This window comes from Typopeltis vanoorti, chromosome 25, assembly GCF_054136105.1.
Source record: "Typopeltis vanoorti isolate ZY-2024b chromosome 25, IOZ_Tvanoo_1.0, whole genome shotgun sequence".
NCBI lineage: Eukaryota > Metazoa > Arthropoda > Arachnida > Uropygi > Thelyphonidae > Typopeltis > Typopeltis vanoorti.
The window spans coordinates 42,187,783-42,207,901 of record NC_143573.1 but is presented as its reverse complement, the minus strand read 5'-3'; the positions used below and the strand labels follow the sequence as shown (position 1 = coordinate 42,207,901).

The following is a 20,119-nucleotide window of genomic DNA, read 5'->3' as shown; positions in this document are numbered from 1 at the left end:
TTCTCTCATAATGTAAAACACAGCTCCTAAGAGATGTATATATACTGTTTTACATTATGAGAAGAGGTCATTACCCAGACCGATTTCAACCTTTTTTGAGGTCTCATCAGTGAGTAGGTAGACCTGGAATATCTTAGGAGCTGTGTTTTACATTATGAGAGAATATTAAGGTTAGTAACAGAGCTTGCTCCACCTTTGCTTGGAGTAGCCCTGGTGTTGTACTACTCAAGTGATCACTTACACTTGGGCTCGCCGATAGTTTTTTTGGCATGAAACACTATGGATTCGATGGATTTTGATCCGAGTTTCGTACCTGGCTATAAAATAAAACAGGATTTACCATCTCCCTTAACTTATGTCGCCGGTAAAATAGCCTTTTGGCTTATTATAGTAGTAATAACAATATAGGAGTACACCAGTTCAACAATTCTATAGTAAAGGTATATGTAAGTTCGGTTCACTTAAAACCTTGATATTCCAGGTCTACCTACTCACTGATGAGACCTCAAAAAAGGTTGAAACCGGTCTGGGTAGTGACCTCTTCTCATAATGTAAAACAGTATACATACAGCTCTTAGGAGCTGTGTTTTACATTATGAGAGAATATTAAGGTTAGTGACGGAGCTTGCTCCACCTTTGCTTGGAGTTGCCCTGGTGTTGTACTACCCAAGTGATCACTTACACTTGGGCTCGCCGATAGTTTTTCGGCATGAAACTCTATGGATTCGATGGATTTCGATCCGAGTTTCGTACCCGGCTATAAAATAAAACGGGATTTACCATCTCCCTTTAACTTAATTATTACAACTCTCAGCGCCAACCTACATATGTTGTCTACATCTTGGGTAATGTTAGGTATTGTTACCAAATACTTTTAAACAACATTTTGTGAGAAAATAACTCTTTTGATGAATTATGAAAAGAATTCATTGAAAAATTATCAGTGAATTATTTTTCAATCAGTTTCTTTTCATAATTCATCAAAAGAGTTATTTTCTTTCAAAATGTTTAAAAGTATTTGGTAATAATACCTAATATTACCCAAGATGTAAACAACATATGTAGGTTGTCCTTGTACTAATAAACCAGCCAACCAACCAAAGCTCACCTGCATACTCCCCTCCTAAACATTCTAATGTAATTGCCCTGACTCTGCACTTCCATTCAAATGCAAGCTATCTTATATAATAACAAGTCACCTTATATAAATCCTTCCTTCCATCACTCACTTCATACATCCGCTGACTCATTTGCAATCATAGCTCTCCATCTCAGCTTACCTCTAGCCAAAAACAGTTCATTAAAGTTGGCAGTTCCATAACATAAAAAGTTTGCTTATACATTCTCATGGAGGGAGGAAATTGGCATTTCAACCTTCCCTATGAAATTATCAAGAGATAATTGAACATTGGCTTCTTTCTTTTCATAAATATTTTGATAACAAGTTAAAGCAATTATGTGCTTCTCTTTGTTTTTAAGAACCCTGGTATATTAGAATCCATTTTCTTCATTTGTGCTATTCTTTCTGAAATCTCAAGAACCAATTGTCATCTCTTTCAACACATTTCAAGGTAGCACCAGAATGCTTTTTGTTATTATTGTTGATTTTAAAGAGGCAAATCCTTTCACATGTTTTCTTTTACCACTGTATTCACTTTTGATGGTGTGAGACCAAGATCACCATTAATATTCATCTGCCTTCGTGTTTGTTTATAATTTTCAGTTTTGCCATAGAGATCAGCTTTGTATTTACATATGGATTTTCACTTTTCCATTTCTGTTCCCTTTTTATCCATGATTAAACTCTGCCACAGCACACGAAAACACTAAAAATTATCAAATAAATACAAATATGCAGTGCATCCTTGTTCAATAGTAAACAATGCAAGACAGGTAGGTTGGGTACATGCACATATCGTGTGTTGTCTGCCTTGTGGAAGACTGCTATTAGGAGCACGAGTAACGTAAGCACTTTATGTAAGTGAAATTTTTTCCATAACCCTTTCAGACTAATTTGTGTTAGTCTAGATTTAAGTACATCAAATTTACTGTAGTTTGAGGTCTACCTGTATTTTTGCATATTTTTATTTATACCAATTAAAACTTTTTATGCTACTATTTTTTTTTTTTCAGGCTTATTTTAATAATGATAATTGGGTTCGATATTTCTTGCATTCTGGTCATCTTACAATTGCTGGATGTAAAATGTCCAAGTCACTGAAAAACTTCATTACAATTCAAGAAGCCCTACAGAAACATTCAGTTCGTCAGTTAAGATTTGCCTTTCTGCTACATTCCTGGAAGGATACATTAGATTACAGTGAAAATACAATGGAAATTGCTATCCAGTTTGAAAAATTTGCAAATGTGAGAATACTTACTAAATCATTTTTATCTAAATTATGAAATTGACTTCAGTCAGTTTTTATTTTTATTTCTATTTATTTATTTACTTTTATACTTATTACTTACTACTCATATCAGCAAAATGTTTTATTTCTTGCTCATGTCTTTTGCTTCTTTATAAAAAAAAAAAAGTTCAACTCTGGCACTTATTTATATAACAAGCATTCTTCTTATGTTGTCTGCAATTGTTATTCACTGGCATGAAAGAATATATAATTCTGGGGACTGTATTTCCAGTTTATTTTTCTTTTGAGGGGAAAAAAAAAATGCTTAGGAATGTGTTTTTTGCAGTTCTCACAAAAAAAAAAAAAAGTAGGAAAATTCCTCCTTAAGTTTGTAATTGCAGGTGGAGACTGCTGTGGCTAATTAGTTCAAAAGATATATTTCGGTGATTACACCACATTTTTTATTATTATTCAGTTATACAAAATACTGAAATAATAGTTCCCGACAAGTTTCGTAAATCGTAGGATTTACATCTTCAGGGGGTAAATAGTATAACTTAAAGTTTAAACAAGAGAATTAATAAATACAAATCATAACCATCTGGCTATTCATAAACTCAAATAACAGAATGCAGATATAAAACATTATTGACGTTGAACAATACTGGACGATGTCACGTGTTCCTGTTCTCGTTCATACAGTCCGAGCTCAGATTGAGGTAGATTTTTTATTAGAGCTGACCACACTTGATGGAGAATTAAACCTTGATTTTTATTGCATTGGGTTGGGTTTTTCAGCATATTAACTGCTTCTTTAAATTTTCTTATATAACTGTTGTTTTCTATGTATGACATCGTCGTTTTTTTGCCAGAGTACATCGTGTCCAGTGGAAGTGATATGGAAAGCAAGACCCGTTTTTTGTTCTCTTTTGTATTGTACGTCTTTTTGGTGTTCAGCCATGCGTATTTCTCGAGATCTTCCTGTCTGTCCTACGTAGCAAATCCCGCAAGAGCAATGGATTTTGTAGACTCCTGGTTTTTTAAGAGGATGATGAGGTGGTTTTGGTGGATGTAGGAATTTTGAGATTTTTTCCATAGGAAGGAAGGCTACTTTTATGTTGTGTTTGTTCATTAATTTGGCTAGCTTATCTGTAACATTTTTGATATAAGGAAGCAAGATTGCTTCCTTATATGTTTTATTGTGTTGTTAGTTGGAGGCATTTTAAGGATTCTCTTGATGGTTTTTGTTTCATACCCATTCTGTTGGAGGATTTATGTTAAGTATTTTAGTTCTTCATTACATCTTTCTTGTGTGCTGGAGATATTGTATTGAAGATTTCTAAATGCAAACTCACACTACCATCCTTCACAAAAAATAAGCTTAATTAAAACTCTTCGAGACAGAGCATACAATATCTCCAGCACACAAGAAAGATGTAATGAAGAACTAAAATACTTAACACAAATCCTCCAACAGAATAGGTATGAAACAAAAACCATCAAGAGAATCCTTAAAATGCCTCCAACTAACAACACAATAAAACATATAAGGAAGCAATCTCGCTTCCTTATATCAAAAATGTTACAGATAAGCTAGCCAAATTAATGAACAAACACAACATAAAAGTAGCCTTCCTTCCTATGGAAAAAATCTCAAAATTCCTACATCCACCAAAACCACCTCATCATCCTCTTAAAAAACCAGGAGTCTACAAAATCCATTGCTCTTGCGGGATTTGCTACGTAGGACAGACAGGAAGATCTCGAGAAATACGCATGGCTGAACACCAAAAAGACGTACAATACAAAAGAGAACAAAAAACGGGTCTTGCTTTCCATATCACTTCCACTGGACACGATGTACTCTGGCAAAAAACGACGATGTCATACATAGAAAACAACAGTTATATAAGAAAATTTAAAGAAACTGCTAATATGCTGAAAAACCCAACCCAATGCAATAAAAATCAAGGTTTAATTCTCCATCAAGTGTGGTCAACTCTAATAAAAAATCTACCTCAATCTGAGCTCGGACTATATGAACGAGAACAAGAACACGTGACATCGTCCAGTATTGTTCAACGTCAGTAACGTTTTATATCTGCATTCTGTTATTTGAGTTTATGAATAGCCAGATGGTTATGATTTGTATTTATTAATTCTCTTGTTTAAACTTTAAGTTGTACTATTTACTAAATCCTATGATTTACGAAACTTGTCGGGAACTATTATTTCAGTATTTTGTATAACTGAATAATAAAAATTGTGGTGTAATCACCGAAATATATTTTTTGAACTCCTCCTTAAGCATAAGGAGGAGTTTTTCACCAACATTCCCATTCTGAATTAGAATGAATGTCAGCAAATATGTATATACAGCATAAGCTCATTAGAACTGAACAATATTTAAAATTAAAATTATTTAATGTACATTAGCAATTGTCAAAATAATACTAGTATAAGAATGAATTGAGTGATACTAATTATTAAACAGTGATAAATAGTTAAACCACTAACTTTTCATTTTCTACATCTTCTATCAAATACATAAATTTATTATAATTTTATCAACTACACACAGCTAATCCAGATGTTTATGAACATGGCAAAATCTAAATGATAAACGCCAGACATCTTCACAAAAAAAAAAAAAAAAAAAAAAGATATTTCTGTGTCCGCTGAAAGTATATTAAGCAACTTACCAACTGATCCTGACACATCAGATAATGTCTTGAACCTTTTTTTAAAAGAAAGAGATGGATACGGTCTACACTTTCCTAAATCAATAGATAAATATAAACCCGATAAAGGTCAAAGCTCTCAGCTTTTCAGAAATTGGACAAGTCTACAAAGCTGAGAGAATTGGTAAATTTTTACAGTGGACATGGATTCTGTCAAAATATCGATATCAATTTTCTGTTGCAGAAACACAAACCATCCTGATTCTCCCTGCAGGAAACATATTTAAAACCCAATGATAACTCCATTTCACAGTTATTTATAAGGGCAGAACTGGAGGTGGTCCTGCTGATAACAGGAGTCACCCACTATCTTATTTTTCAATCTTTTTCTTTTTCACTATGTTCACCTTAATACTGTGCTGAAAGTAATAGCAATTTTCCTGTCCGTGGGCTTTCTTAATACAGTGTGCTCTATTTTTTACCACTGGACTCTGAGTTAAATGAGATTGACCTTGACAACCTTATATTGCAACTGCCTGAGCCAATACTTCTTATGGGTGACTTTAATGGACAGAAAACTTTGGGGAGAAGTGCCAACATAGTGAATAACGACTTATCATTGAGCATTTGCTTGACAGTAAAGAACTTTGCCTTCTTAATAATAGACTCAGTACCCTCTTCCATATGCCTATCCTCTCATATTCTGCAATAGATTGTACATTCTGCTCCCCTGCCTTTCTTTCACTGCTTACTGAGGTGTTGAAGAGAACATATATGGAAGCAATCATTTTCCTATGCTTTGCACTATGTCCTCACAGAAACCACGTTCTCCCACACAAATGCCCACGTGGAAAGTCGACCAGGCTGATTGGAATACTTTTTCCCATCTCAAAAAATTTAATTCTGAAGTAGTCAGTCAAACACCTATCAATGAAGCAGTCATGTATGTAATAGATTTTGTTGTGTGGGAAGGAAGAATAGTAATTCCAAAAATATCATTTTTGGAATTACTATTTTCCTTGGTGTAACTCTGAGTTCCAGGCAGCCAAAAAAGATCAAGACAGGGCATGGGATATCTTTTGTAGATAGTCTACCACATTAAATCTCATAGCTTTCAAATCACTTGCACCAAAGTACGCTACATTGTTAGATGTCAGAATCAAAATCAATCTTGGATCCAGTTTACTTCATTCTATTAATCTTTATTAATCCTTAGTTCTATTAATCAAATAGCAAGTTCAAAAATTGTATGGAATAAAATCCAGAAAATTAAGGGTAGATGTAGAATACACTATTTGTTTACCTTTAAACCTAATGGGTGTGTTGTTGTTGCTGAATTCAAAACCATTGCTGACATTTTGGGAGAAAATTTTGCTGCAATCTCTGCAACAACTTCATATCCTCCTAAATTTTTAACATTGAAAGAACAATAATAGTTTTTTACAAATGTGCTAGAGCCATACAGTCAGCAATTTGGTAAGGGGGAAACTAAAAAGAGCACTGTTGCTTTCTCATTCCCAGTGAAGTGGCATGTGATGACTTCTCCATCAAGATGTTAAAACATCTTGATGAATGTCATCTTTCATCATCTTTTTTGGATTCTTGATGCAAGTTATTTGTCATTACAACCCAAAACCAGGACAGGATCCAACACAAGCAAACAATTATCAACCTATTGCTCTGACCAGTTGTCTTTATAAGATATTGGAGAAAATGCTATATGCTAGGCCTTCTCTGGCACTTAGAAAGCATCTCCAACACTCAATGTGGCTTTCATAGACATCATTCAACATTGGACCATTTGTTCTATTTAGAAACAAGTATAAGATATTCTTTTCTGACACAAGAACATCCGGTTTCATTGTTACTTGACATGGAAAAAGCCTGTCTTGGAATATGGCAAATTAAATTACCTCTAATCTGGTCTTGGGAAACACTGTCCTGTTTTTATTTAAAATTTTCCTTCCAGCCAAGTCGTCCAAGTTCAAGTGGGAAGTATGCTATCTCGTCCATATCATCAAGAACAGAGTGTTCTCCAAGGCTGTCTTAAGTGTGACACTCTTTGCTATCAAAGTTACTGTATTTGCCAGCGTATAAGACACACTTTTTTCAAAGAAAAAAGTGTGTCTTATATGCTGGATACACTTTTTTCAACATTTTATATGCTGAAAAACAGGGTGCATCTTATATGCTGATACTCAGTTTTTAATTACTTTCATTTCTGGAAATTTTCTCTGTTCCGAGTTACGTGATTTCTTTCTTGCTTCCTTGTGGTGTGTGAGAGCGGTCCAGTTACGTAGAGTTCAGTGGATGTGCATGCGCTGTTATCGACAATCACAGCTGTGTTCCTGTTCGTTTAAACTTTCCAATTGTTGTTGCGGTTGTTCTGAATGATGATAAATTTCTGCCGTTAAATTTTCTCTAAATTTCTTGGCAAATTATGGCTAAAAAATGTCGGCATTGCTACAATATTGCATACAAGCTTCGTGTGATTGCATATGCTAAAGAACATGGAAACAGGGCTGCAGAGAGGCATTTCGGACATTTCGGGCCACCCCAACTGAGAAAATGATAAGAAGTTGGCAGAATCAGGAAGAGGATCTAAAAAAGTTTTTTTTCCTAAAAAATGTGTACAAAAAGGGGGTGCGTCTTATATGCTGGCAAATACAGTAATTCCATCACTGAACAGCTTTCTCCCACATTAGGCAATGCTGATGGCTTCCAATTTACTGTCATTATTCTAATATGAGGGTAATTGAAAAATGACTTCAATAAGCAATTGATCGTGTCTCTTCATGAGCTCTTAGTAATGTGTTCAGGTTTTCAGCAGAAAAAGTTTCTGCATACATGTCTGTGAAAAATGTATTTTTCACCCAGATTCTGATTTAAGAATGGGACAAAGCATTATTCCAGTAGCACTAGAGGCAGGTTCTTAGGACTTATCTCTGACAGAAAGCTCACATTCATCAGCATACAGAAAAGTGCAAAAGAGTATTGAATATCCTTTACAGAATGCAGTGCAGATCAATATTCCTTGATCCGCTTTTATTGTGCACTTGTACAATCAAATTTTGATTATAGGTCCCAAGTTTGCAATCCTGTACGGGAAAGTGCACTTTGGTTATAACCTATCCATCATCAGGATGTACGATAGCTACTGGTGCTTTTCACACATCATACACTCAGAGTCTTTATGTTGACATAAAGAAACCTGCTTTGTCACTTCAATGGAAAGAGTTATCCCTTAACTATGCCCTAAAAATAAAGTCTCTTTCAGAACATCCAACATGGACTAGTATTTTTTCCTCTAGGCTGGGGAGCTCAGTATTACATCAGATTGCCATATACCCTTTTGGTGTACATGTAAAAGAGATTATTTAATTTATTATTACGTGACACCTCCAGGGAGTCCAAAGACTCATTGAGGGAGGACATCTACTCTACATCTCTCTCTGTCTCCACCACTCAATCCACCAACTACAACTAACCGCAGCTACACCAATGCCATCTACTGTCTGCCACCACCACTAGTATTTCCGCAGACAATCACAACCATCCATGCCCACGGTGGGATTTGAACCTGTAACCTTTTGGCTGGAGAATATATCCGCTCTCCAACGAAAAGTAGCTATTTTACACTGCTCGGCCAACCAGGCCGAAGATTATGCAAGCTATTGGCATAAATGTTGACAACATTACACACCCTTCTAATTTTTAGGAAGTGACAATGTAAACTAAATTATTAATTATAAAAACTTTAATAACTACCTATGTTTTGACAATGTTGCATTGCCATCTTCAGGGATCACAAAATAAGTGCATGCAGGCACTCACACTAAGCAAATGAGGCTGATTAAAGTTTTTATAATTAATAATTTAGTTTACGTAATCATTTCCTAAAAAATTAGAAGTATGTCCTAACTAACGTATAAGCTTATCTACAAAAATTACGATCATCCACAGAGATTCCATCGCACGTAAGGTCCATTGATATGACAAGTTAAGCTGAAGATTTCAAGACAACTGAATCGATTAGCCTTTCTAAAACACTGCTGGGATAATAATGTGTTCCTGAACTGTGTAAAACTAAAATACTGATTTATGTCACTGAAGGCTCTCTGCACATACAGATGCACTAGCTTTGCTCTTCTACGGGAGCAGATTGCCACCACCCGCATTCTCTTGGCTGACACCAACAAAGCTATTTGTCTATTTGTGTGCTAGAGGTAGAACTTGCTGTAAATGTCAAGTCATTCACTTCAGCATGACTAGATATCCAATGTTGTATTATATTGGTGGAATTATGCTAGAACAAACTGATGAGGCTAGGGATCTTGGAGTGTTAGTAGATAGGAAGTTGAAGTTCACGCGCCATGTGGCAAAGATTGCAAATACAACTCAAAAGATAATAGCAATGTTGAAACGAACATTCACATGTAAAGATAATGATATCATTTTGCTTTTTTACAAGTTCTTGATAAGACCTCACTTAGACTATTGTGACTTGGACTAATACTGATTATAAAGACAGATTCAGAATTTGTAGATTGCTGATACAGTGGTAACTCACTAATCTGAACTTCTTTAGTCCGAACTGCGACCTGAAAGAAAAAAAAAAGTTTTATTTATTATGTGTTATTATTTTGTGTACTATTATTATTATAGTACAGTATTTTTTTCATACTGTCGATTGTACGGTTATACTGTAGGCCTATTTTGATTTATTGTAAAGACCTGCTTTTAAATGTAATGTCACAAAATTATGAAGTTACCACATTAATAAAAAATATAAATTTGAAGGCTGCTTGGGAAGCCTTTGAACCTGAAGCAGTTTGAGCATCATGGAAAAAACTGTTGCTTTCTAGAATTTACCAAGATTTTTATGGTGATATACACAAAAAGAGGAAATTCAAAACATGCATAATTTGGTTAAAAATATAAATCCAGATGTTGAAATTTCACAAACAGATGTTACGGAATGGATTACAGGTAGAACCGAAAGTGATTCGAAATCAAATCAGATGCTGAAATTATAAATATGATGCTACAGAAAGAATTAGAAGATGATGATTAAGAACTTGAAGAAAAAAAAAAGTAAAACATGAAGATGAAGTTGCTTAAGTTTTACATTACAGTACAGTAGCTTTTTTTTTTCTATCAGTTACTTCATTTATTTACAGAATTAAATTGATGTATACCATTAGAATCTGATTATTTTTGTTTTAAATGCTAGTTATTGTTGTCTCTTGAGGGAAAATCCACTAATCCGAATGAGCAGTTTTTTTTTTTAGTTCGGATTAGCGAGATACCACTCTACTAGCAAACAGGAGAAAGAAGAATAATATGATTGAGACTTACAAAAGGGTCATACAGGATTTCAATTGGTAGAATTTTTCAATTTATGGAGAGTGGGGAAAGGACAAGAGTGCATCCCTGGAAGCCAAGAATGAAGGCCGATGAGAAGGGGCTGAGGGCTAGATTTTTCTCTCAGAGGGTGGTGCGGGATTGTAATGGATTGCCATTGGATGTTGTGAGTTCAAGCAGTGTGAATGAATTCAAGAATAAGTATGATAGCTGGTGTGTGTGTGTGTAGTATGTGGCCTCCCTCGATGAGTCTCTGACTCCCTGGAGGTCTGTCTTAATAATAATAATAATACTGTATATTGTGTACAGGTTTACCCATAAATCACAAAGAGGTTTAAACATTTAATAACTTTTTTTTTATTCTTATTTATTTTTTGTTATAATGAAATACAGGCCTGAGAGATTTTGTTTTTATTAGTTATGAAAAACTACATCAAGTAAATGCCTTCCATTTTGGTTTCACAAAGACAGGCCCTGCCCAGCATGTTCGATGATGGCTGTTAATATTTCTGGCCACCAGTGGCGCACTCAGGATTTAATCTTGGAGGGGGCTGAGCGCTCAGGATTTAACCTTGGGGGGGGGGAGGGAGTTGAGTAGACGTTTTGCGAATACACACTACACATCGCATACGACCTATAACTGAGCATCTGCAGTGATCGCTAATTCGTAAGTAGCATACAACATAAATAAAAAAAATGAATTTTAATTAGGAAAAGATTTTTGGAAATTTTTCTAGTATTTTTTCCTTTTCTTTGGGGGGTGCCCGGGCCCCTTGACCCCCCCCCCCCCTCTGGGTGTGCTACTGCTGGCCACAGCACCTTAATTCTGTATGAACCAACTGTTGGGGTGTCTGGGGTTTGTTCACATATACCTTTTCCTTCAGAACCTCATAGGAGAACATCTGTGCATAAATTAGGAAACTGCAGCCAGAAACATTAATGGCTGTCATGGAACATGCCGTTAAAAGAGTTCATCTTTGTGAAGCTAAAAATGAAAGGCATTTACTTGATGTTGTTTTTCATAATAAAACAGTTCTTCAGGTTCTGTGTTTTTGATTATAACAAAAAAAGGAAAAAAGTCATTAAATGTTGAAACCCCTTTATGATGATAGACTTATAAGTTCAAGTGTCTAGTCACTGACTAGAGGAGCTTTTTCTAAGCCTTTTTCGACCAGTTCCTGAGTTAGTCTATCTCTGGCACGACCAAGTGGGTTTTTTTCTCCTGGACATTCGGGTTTTTCATCCCATAAACTCAAGAAAATCGACCATAGAACCCACATTATTTCTGACAGTAACTTATGTTAGGGCTAGGTACCAAGAGATGGCGTCACTTGTTTGCTCGTCTCTTCATCGATGCTCCTTTGATTAGTGATAGACATGGACCAGCTATCTCTGATTGGCTACCAGCAGATATTGAACTGCACACTTAGTCTCCAAATGCTAGATAGGGTTTAAAGGCCTCACCTACTCCCTATAAGGGAATAAAAGGCGTTAGCTTATTTATTTTAAACCCTTCGTGACTTATGGACCACCCTGTATAAGTTGGTGAGACTCAAACCTGCAGCCTGTTGGTTGGAAACAGATTCTCTAACCACTTGGGCAACCAGGCTGGCAAATTGGAGGTGACCAATTATATATATGTGTGTGTGTGTGTGTGTGTGTGTGTGTGTGTGTGTGTGTGTGTGTGTGTGTGGTTCCTGCCATACATTAACATTATACTGTCATCAGAGTACAATTTGCCACCATTTCTTTTGTTCTCTTATCTGCCATTTCCTTTGTTTCATTGAAATGGAGTGGTGAGGTAATTAACCTTTTTTTCTCTAACTTCAGTTTATGCTATAACAACTATTCTTCTGCTCCATTTAATTTCCAGTGTTGAGACCACATGTGTCTAAACATAAAACAAGTTTATTAAACTAACAATATAATCCAACAAGTTTCGTGAGTCATTTGACTTGCATTGTCAGGAGGAAAAGACTAAGTGAATAAGTTACTCTAAACTTGTGCTCCCATATTTTATCATTATTATAAGTATTTTTCACTCAAATTAACCAATAAACAGAAATCACAACATCAGGTACTAAGGAGCTGATTACTTCTGCACAATCCATAAGTGCTTATAGTGTATCAAGTCAGTTATCTTTTCAGTTAAAAATCAGCCATATGCAAGTGCCCGCTATACCTACCGTGAGAAGCAAAGATGGCAGCAACAAAGGCCAATGACAGAAGAGCACCTTGTGTCTTGCCAGCACAGCGCGTCGATCACCGACAAACCCCATTGATAATATAATATGCAGTAGTTGTAAAATTGATGTTACTGATAAGAAAAGGATATGTTGTGTTTGTGTGATTTCTGTTGCCACTGGCTACATGCTTCAGAAGTAGAGGAATTAGTGCACAAACTACTTTTTAAGTTGAAAATCTTGAACAGTACCTTAACACTATGAACAAAACTTTCTCCTCCAAAATTTGAACACTGGAAGCTAAACTTGAACTACTCAATGATCAGCACTGCAACACAAGTGCACTCTTTCTTGACAATGTTAATGAGCTCTGTGACCTAATTATATCAATGGTATACGACTCAGTTGAGGCTGAAAACAGAAATTTGACACCGTTATTCTGAACTTTCCAATGGAAACTGATGAATCACTAAAAGATGATATAAGCAAATTAGCAGGAGAATGCAGCTTTGATTCTAAATATATTGTTAGGTGCCATCGTTTTGGATCCACAGATAAAAGGAGTGGAACAAACTTTCTACACCTCATGAAAGTGACTTGTAACACTCTGACAAGCACATCTAAACTAATAATGGCAATTAATAACAAGTTCAAAGGCACTTGCCTCTAATCGCACATACATGCTCAACCTGACCTAACTTTCACCTAGAAAGAACAAGGACGTCAACTTCAAAAACAACATGGAGACTGCGGTTGAGCCATTGACTACAAACAAGGAAAATTATTGCAGAAATCAAGTGACGTCACTAGTTGCTGCTGTTGAGACCATTATGCAGGCACTGCATAGGAAATGTGCACGAGGCCAAATATATGCCCCACAGAGCCTTGCATATTCACTTCATTAACATTCATGGCCTCAACTCCAACCTTAATTGTGCTCACTACAATCTCCAGTTTATCAAATTTCACCTCCTCTTCTTGGCAGAAACTCACATTTCATTTCATCTGTCCAAGTTATACACTCTGTAACTCCTTTCAATCCAAGGGATAGCATCTGTGCATATGTCCACTCTGATACACCTTGCCAGAGAGCACCCAAACCTAGAATTGCCTGCCTTTGACCTTCTTTGGTTGAAAATCTTCCTTCCCCACTCAGTCAAATTCATTTGCTGCATCTGTTGCTCCCCTAATTCCACCAACTACTCTGAGTTCTTTAATTTCCTCTCTGCAACATTATTTTCTCCAATCCCACTTCTCTAACAGTGAAATCATCCTCCTAGGAGAATTAAAATTGGTGTTGTGGACATTATTTTAATGTCTACAACACCAACTGGCTTTTTTCCTACAGTTGTACAGATCTAGTAGGCAGAGATGCTGAAACATTTCAATCACTAACAACTTTACATAAATTGTTCACATGCCAACCGGAATATCACCTAACCCTAACCACTCCCTAAACACCCTAGATCTCTTCCTCACCAGTGATTCAAATACACAGTGGATGTAGTGGGCCACTAGGTGATTCCAATCACAATCTAGTGCTTGTCTTCTCCCCCATACAACAATGCTTACACAGCCATTCCCATACAAGAGTATAGTTTGTCATTATAACATGTGGAACAGCCTCCCTAAATTCTATGCTTCATTCCAATGATTGGATTATTGTTTCCAGCTTATAATCCAAACATATGCATCAAACACATCACCAAAGTAATCCGTACATGGAGATATACATTTCCCATGCTACTCTGAACTGCCATCCTCTAACTAAGCCCTGGCTCCTCAAAAGATGTGGCAAGGCTGTGGTAAAAAAATCAAGCATATCACAACTGTCTTATATCAAGAACTCTATCCTCCTTTAGTGCTTATACTCAAGACTGAAATAGCTGCAAGAAAACTATCAATGCTTCCAAAACACAAAAAGCAGAAAACTTGCATCCTCTCCAAATGGCACCCGAGCCTTTTGGTCTCTTGCTTAAGCAATTGGTTGTAATTTTTGCCCAGCACTATTCCCACTCCTGTCATATCCAGATGGCTCTTTTGCATCATTACCCACAGAAAAAGCCAATCTCCTGGCTTCACACTTTGCCTCCAATGCAACTGACCATGGTAAATGCCCCCAATCATTCCAGATGTCCAATACACAATGGCCCTATATCCTTTCACCAGAAAGCGATCAGAAAAATATTGTCCAAATTAGACACAGAGCCTCCGTAGCTCAGTCAGTATAGATGAAGCCCTATGGTTGGAAAAACCTGGGTTTGATTCCATCAATGACATGGGGAACCTTTATCTGGTCTCTTTCGACGAAAGGTGAGTTAGCTGGTCTCATATGGAGGTAGGGGATTTTTCGTCCCCCCAGAACAGGCAAACCAGCCCCCTGAACACACGCATCTACAGACATAGGACACGCCGGGGAGCATAGGGCTAACCACCTTATCCTTGGGTTATGGTTGCAGTTTCAAGAATACTTACCTTGACATCCTAAAAGGTTGGATTAAGAAGTAAATTAGACACAAAAAAAGTCTCCTGGCCCCGTTGGCATTCCTCCAGTTGTCCTAAAGACTTGTGCACAGAACCAACTCCTATTCTATCCTATGTTGCCTGTATATATACCTCTTACTCCACTGGTATTTATCCCACATTCTGTAAATTGGCCTGTGTCCGACCCATTCCCAAAAAAGGGTGACAAATCACTGCCATTAAACTACTAGCCTATTACACTCATCTCAGTCCTATTTAATAGAGAGAACCATCAATTCCTAACTCCTACACTACCTTGAAGGCACTCAGCTAATAAACAACCACTAGTATGTATTCCATTGCTACTGATCAAAAGGAGATCTACTCACATATATCACCCATCGCTGGACAAATGCCATGGAGAAGTTTGGCAAATCTCATGTGGTTGCACTTGATATCTCCAAAGCCTTTGACTGGGTCTGGAATAAAGGCTTACTAAACAAACTCCCATCATTTGGTCTGTCCCTTCTACAGTTCGATTGTGAGCTTTCTGTCTAGACACACATTATGTGTGATGGTAGATGGTTCCTTATCCTGTCACCATTCAACTACTGCTGGGGTTCCACAAAGTTCTGTTCTCTCACCAAACCTCGTCCTACTTCAGTTGACCATCAACCCAATACAGTTTTGCAGATGACAACACATTGCACTCCTCCCTTTCATTTGATAAACCTTACTCTACACAAATCACCTCAATCTACTGAACATCAACCACCACTGCCATCAGTTCTGATCTCCAAGCCATCCTCAAATGAGGTTCAGATGAATCATCAATTTCAGTCCTAACAAAACCTAGTTCTGCCTTATTTCTCACAAAAAATAACCATTTTCTCCCAGTATTATTTTTTAATAACACTTAAATTTCCAGCCCAGATGAGATTTCTCTTGGAATCATCTTGGCATCAAGCTTCTCCTGGCATAAACACATAACAGCCATTGCCTCCTCAGCTTCTAAAAAACTAGGCTTTCTCTTTTGCTCAAGACATTACTTCACCTCTGAATAGCTGTTAACCTTATACAAATCACAAATCCACCCAGCTATTGGATACTGCTCTCACATTTGGAGAGAGGGGTGGGCCTAAGAGCTCTCTAAACGCTTGACTCAATACAGAAGAGGGCAGTTAGATTGATTATTAACCCATCTCTTACCAACTCACTCTATAGTTTGTAGAGTATAGTTTGTCATTATAACATGTGGAACAGCCTCCGTAAATTCTGTGCTTCATTCCAATGATTGGATTATTGTTTCCAGCTTATAATCCAAACATATGCATCAAACACATCACCAAAGTAATCCGTACAACTCACTCTTCGCACTTTCGCATAGGAATTTGGTGGTTTATACAATATGTGTATTCTATAAATATTTTCATGGCAATTGTTCATTTGAAATAGCATCAGTAATTCCCCACTCATTACTAAGTACATTGGAACATGCGTGGCTGCCACCTAATATCTCTTTATAGTACCTTGAAACCCACAGAGTTTCTTTCCTCCTCCTTCACCCCTGCTACTGCTGTATTATGGAACAATCTTTCCCCCCTTATGTATTTCTGAAAAAAAAAAACAATATATAAGCTTTTAAATCAAATGTAAATAATTTTCTCCTTTCCCATCCCATTATCCATACATGGTACTAACATACTATAGGTTGATTACCAATCTCTTGTATGGGCTCAATGTAAAAGACTAGAAGAAATTAATTACACACAGAAGATTTTATCAGAATTTCAACACTAGTACATGTAAACAAAAGGGACTAAAGAAACCATTATATTAACTAATATGCAAGTGTTGGAACCATGGTAGTTGCTGCCACATTCTCTGGCAGATGGGATAGTCTAAAGAGATGCATGTCTGAACACATAAAAGACGTTGAGAAAAAAAGAAAGCACAAATCAGGATTAGTCTTCTACACATTTGCAGGTCACTGAGTACTTTAGCAAGAAACAGAAATTCTGTATATTGCTCTTAACAGTTTTATGAGAAATTTTAAAGACACCTTAGAAATGCTCCAGTATCCCCATAAAATATAACAAAAAACAAGGTTTAATCCTATATCAAGTTTGGTGTGCATTCAGAATTGTTCCAGTGCTTGCATAATTTGCTAATACAATGAGGTTTTTTTTTTGTCACTTTGTTTATATGTACTAGTATTGAAGTTCTGATTACACATGTTGTGCATAATGAATTTTTTCGAGTCTCATTTTATACAAGTCTTGTCCCCCTAATGATGTAAGTCTGATGACTTACAAAACTTATCAGGTTATATTGTTTATTTTAATAAGCCTGTTTTGCATTTTGAGACATGTGATCTACCAAAAATTAAATGAAGATTTGCTAAATCACAAAAATATTCGTGTTCAGCTATTTCTCTGGTCCTTGGGAAGTTTTTGCTAAACAGATGGCTACTATTTCTGAGTAATTTTATCATACACTAAATGAAAATACTTATGAGTAACGAGGAGATGAGTTAGAGAAAAAAAGTTAGTTATTACTCCACCTACATTTCCATTTTGACATATGCCATCAAAGCATTTGATCAGGTCTGGCATCATGGCCTTTCCAAGCTACCATATGATATTCTATCTTCCCTTTGTTGAATGGATTGTCAGCTTGCTCTCTGGTTGTTCATTGTAGGTCATGGTAAATGGTTTCTTTCATCAGAGTTTTCAGTGTTGGTGTAAACCATGGCTCTGTACATTCACCTACACTCTTCCTCTTATATGCCAATAATCTTCCCTCTCTGACATCCAATCCTTTCAAACTTTATTGATGAGGGTACTCTCCATTCGTCTCCTTTTCAAAACCTTGTAGTGGTCGGGTAATTCATACTTCAAGATCTTCTTTAACCAGTGCCTTAAACACTGATCTCCTTGCAATTCTCAAGTGTGGTGAGGATAACCTGGTGAATTTTAATGTCACCTGTCTCATTTCCAGAAGAACGACCATGCCTCACATTTAGCAATATTCTGTTTACCAGCCAGTATTAGTTTTCTCTCTTGGGTTAACTCTTACATCTAACCCTTCTTGGCACAACCACATCAGGTCCATAACCTTTTCAGCTCCAAAAAGCTTGGTATTCTTTTTTTTTTTCTGTTCCAAGCCATACTTTTCTCCTGCTCAACTCCTGACACTTTATAAAGCTCAAATATGCATGTACCTTAGAATACTGTTCCTACATTTTTGGAAGACTCTTCCAACAGTATGGGGAAGTCTAGTGCAACAACAGTGGTGCCCCCTATGACCTCACCCAGGATGAGGTCTCAAGCTGTTCTATTCAGGTTTGCAGTTTGCTTAACTGATAAACCTTCTTTTGCTAACTCTCACCGGTTGCTTTCCCATAGACTCTTGCTGCATTATGTCTTTTCTGTTATTTCCATGGACACTACTCCACTGAACCAGTAGCTTCCATCTCTCTATTTTCCTTTAATCATACAAACACAAGCAGCTGCTGGTCAACACCCATATACAGTTCAACAATTTCAAATTCATTCATTACCCCAACTTCTGATCCTCCATTGTCATTCTTTATACCTCTGCTCTTTGGAACAGTCTTTCCCATACCATTTACTCCAATGATCATAGCCTTCAGGTCTTCAAGAAACACATCAACAAATTCCTTGCTTACCATATTGCCATAACCATATGTTTACCACATTGGCACTCTGGCTGACTGAGTGCATAACATCTTTACTTTCAGATTGAAAAGTTTGAATCCCACTTTGTCATAGATGTTTGTGAAAGTCTTTAAGTGGAAGATGGTGATCATTGCTTATTGGAAGCAGCATAAAAAATACCATGTTCAATCTATAGAGCAGGGTTCCTGGATAATCTAACCTTAACCCTCCAGCAATGTTCATTTTATTTTCACTTTAAATTTCCCATTGTTATCCATAACCTGATGATAATGTGTTCTCTCTCAAGCTGATCTTTAACAGATAAAGATATAGTGATAAGGGAGAGTGTTTGGCTAAATGTTTAAATAATTTTCGGTGAGAAAGTTAATACTATCAGCTGTAAGTTTCAGTGTTTTGTTTATGCATCTATAAATCTGTGAATGCAAAACTTTTATTTGTTAATGATTTCAAGTTTTTTTTTTTTTTTTTAAGAGAGCACCAACCACTAGGGCTTAAGAAAATAGTCTTTGCTAGTTTATTTCCTTTGAAATGCTGTTTGAATGCACTTTGTTTCTTATGGTTGTCTTACCCAAAAAAAAAGTTATGCCCACAGCACATTTAATATTATGGATGGACCAATAATTAGCTAATCTAGGAATCCAGCACTGAAGACTTAACCATTTTCAAATCACTTCAGGTCTCTGCTATTTTATGTGTGTGTGTGTGGGGGGGGGGGGGGCGATTGTACCAAGCACTGAAAATCAGCTACATTGTAAAAGTTGTTCTAAAAGATACCTTTATGACAGGAGAAATATTGTGTAATAATTCAATGTCATTTTTAATTATTATTCTGTACACATTTTTTGTTGTGTAAGTCATATCATGAATTTTAATCAGTGTTTAGGTATCCATGCTATAGGTAGGAGAGTTATCAAGAAAATCATGAAGTGAGTGAACAAATATATCATTGTCAGAAAAGTTTAGGACCTAAAAAAATTTTAGGTGGTCGGTAAATTTCATTACCAGGTGTGAAATCACTACCCAGATTAGTGAAGGCATGAAGTGATTTGATAAAGTTCCATGTATGGTCTCTAGATCTGGGTTTCTGAATTATCTTACTCTTAATTCCCCCCCCCCCCCCCTCTCAACCACACACCTGCTGTGTTGATATTATATATTGGAGATGAACATCGTTTTATGGGTGGGATTCACATAAAATAGTCCATTTCAGAGAAAAATTGTTTTATAGGAAGCTAGTAAATGATATTTTAATTGTTATCTTAATACGTAGTGCAATCCTTGAGGATATACACCATTGCTATTTCTATTTCTATACTAATGCCAGAGGCATTTTGAACAAGAGGACAAGTTTTTCGCATTAGTTTAATACCTCTTGG

General features: G+C 36.4%; 1 protein-coding gene across 1 annotated transcript in view; it reads left to right on the top strand.

Moving 5' to 3' along the window:
• Positions 1–20,119, top strand: part of CysRS (cysteine--tRNA ligase, cytoplasmic) — a 269,424-nt gene that overhangs the window by 173,960 nt on the left and 75,345 nt on the right. Inside the window, exon 12 of the mRNA XM_090414790.1 lies at positions 2,134–2,367. Within this exon, the coding sequence (XP_090270916.1) occupies positions 2,134–2,367 (234 nt within the window). The remainder of the gene's footprint in view (positions 1–2,133; positions 2,368–20,119) is intronic.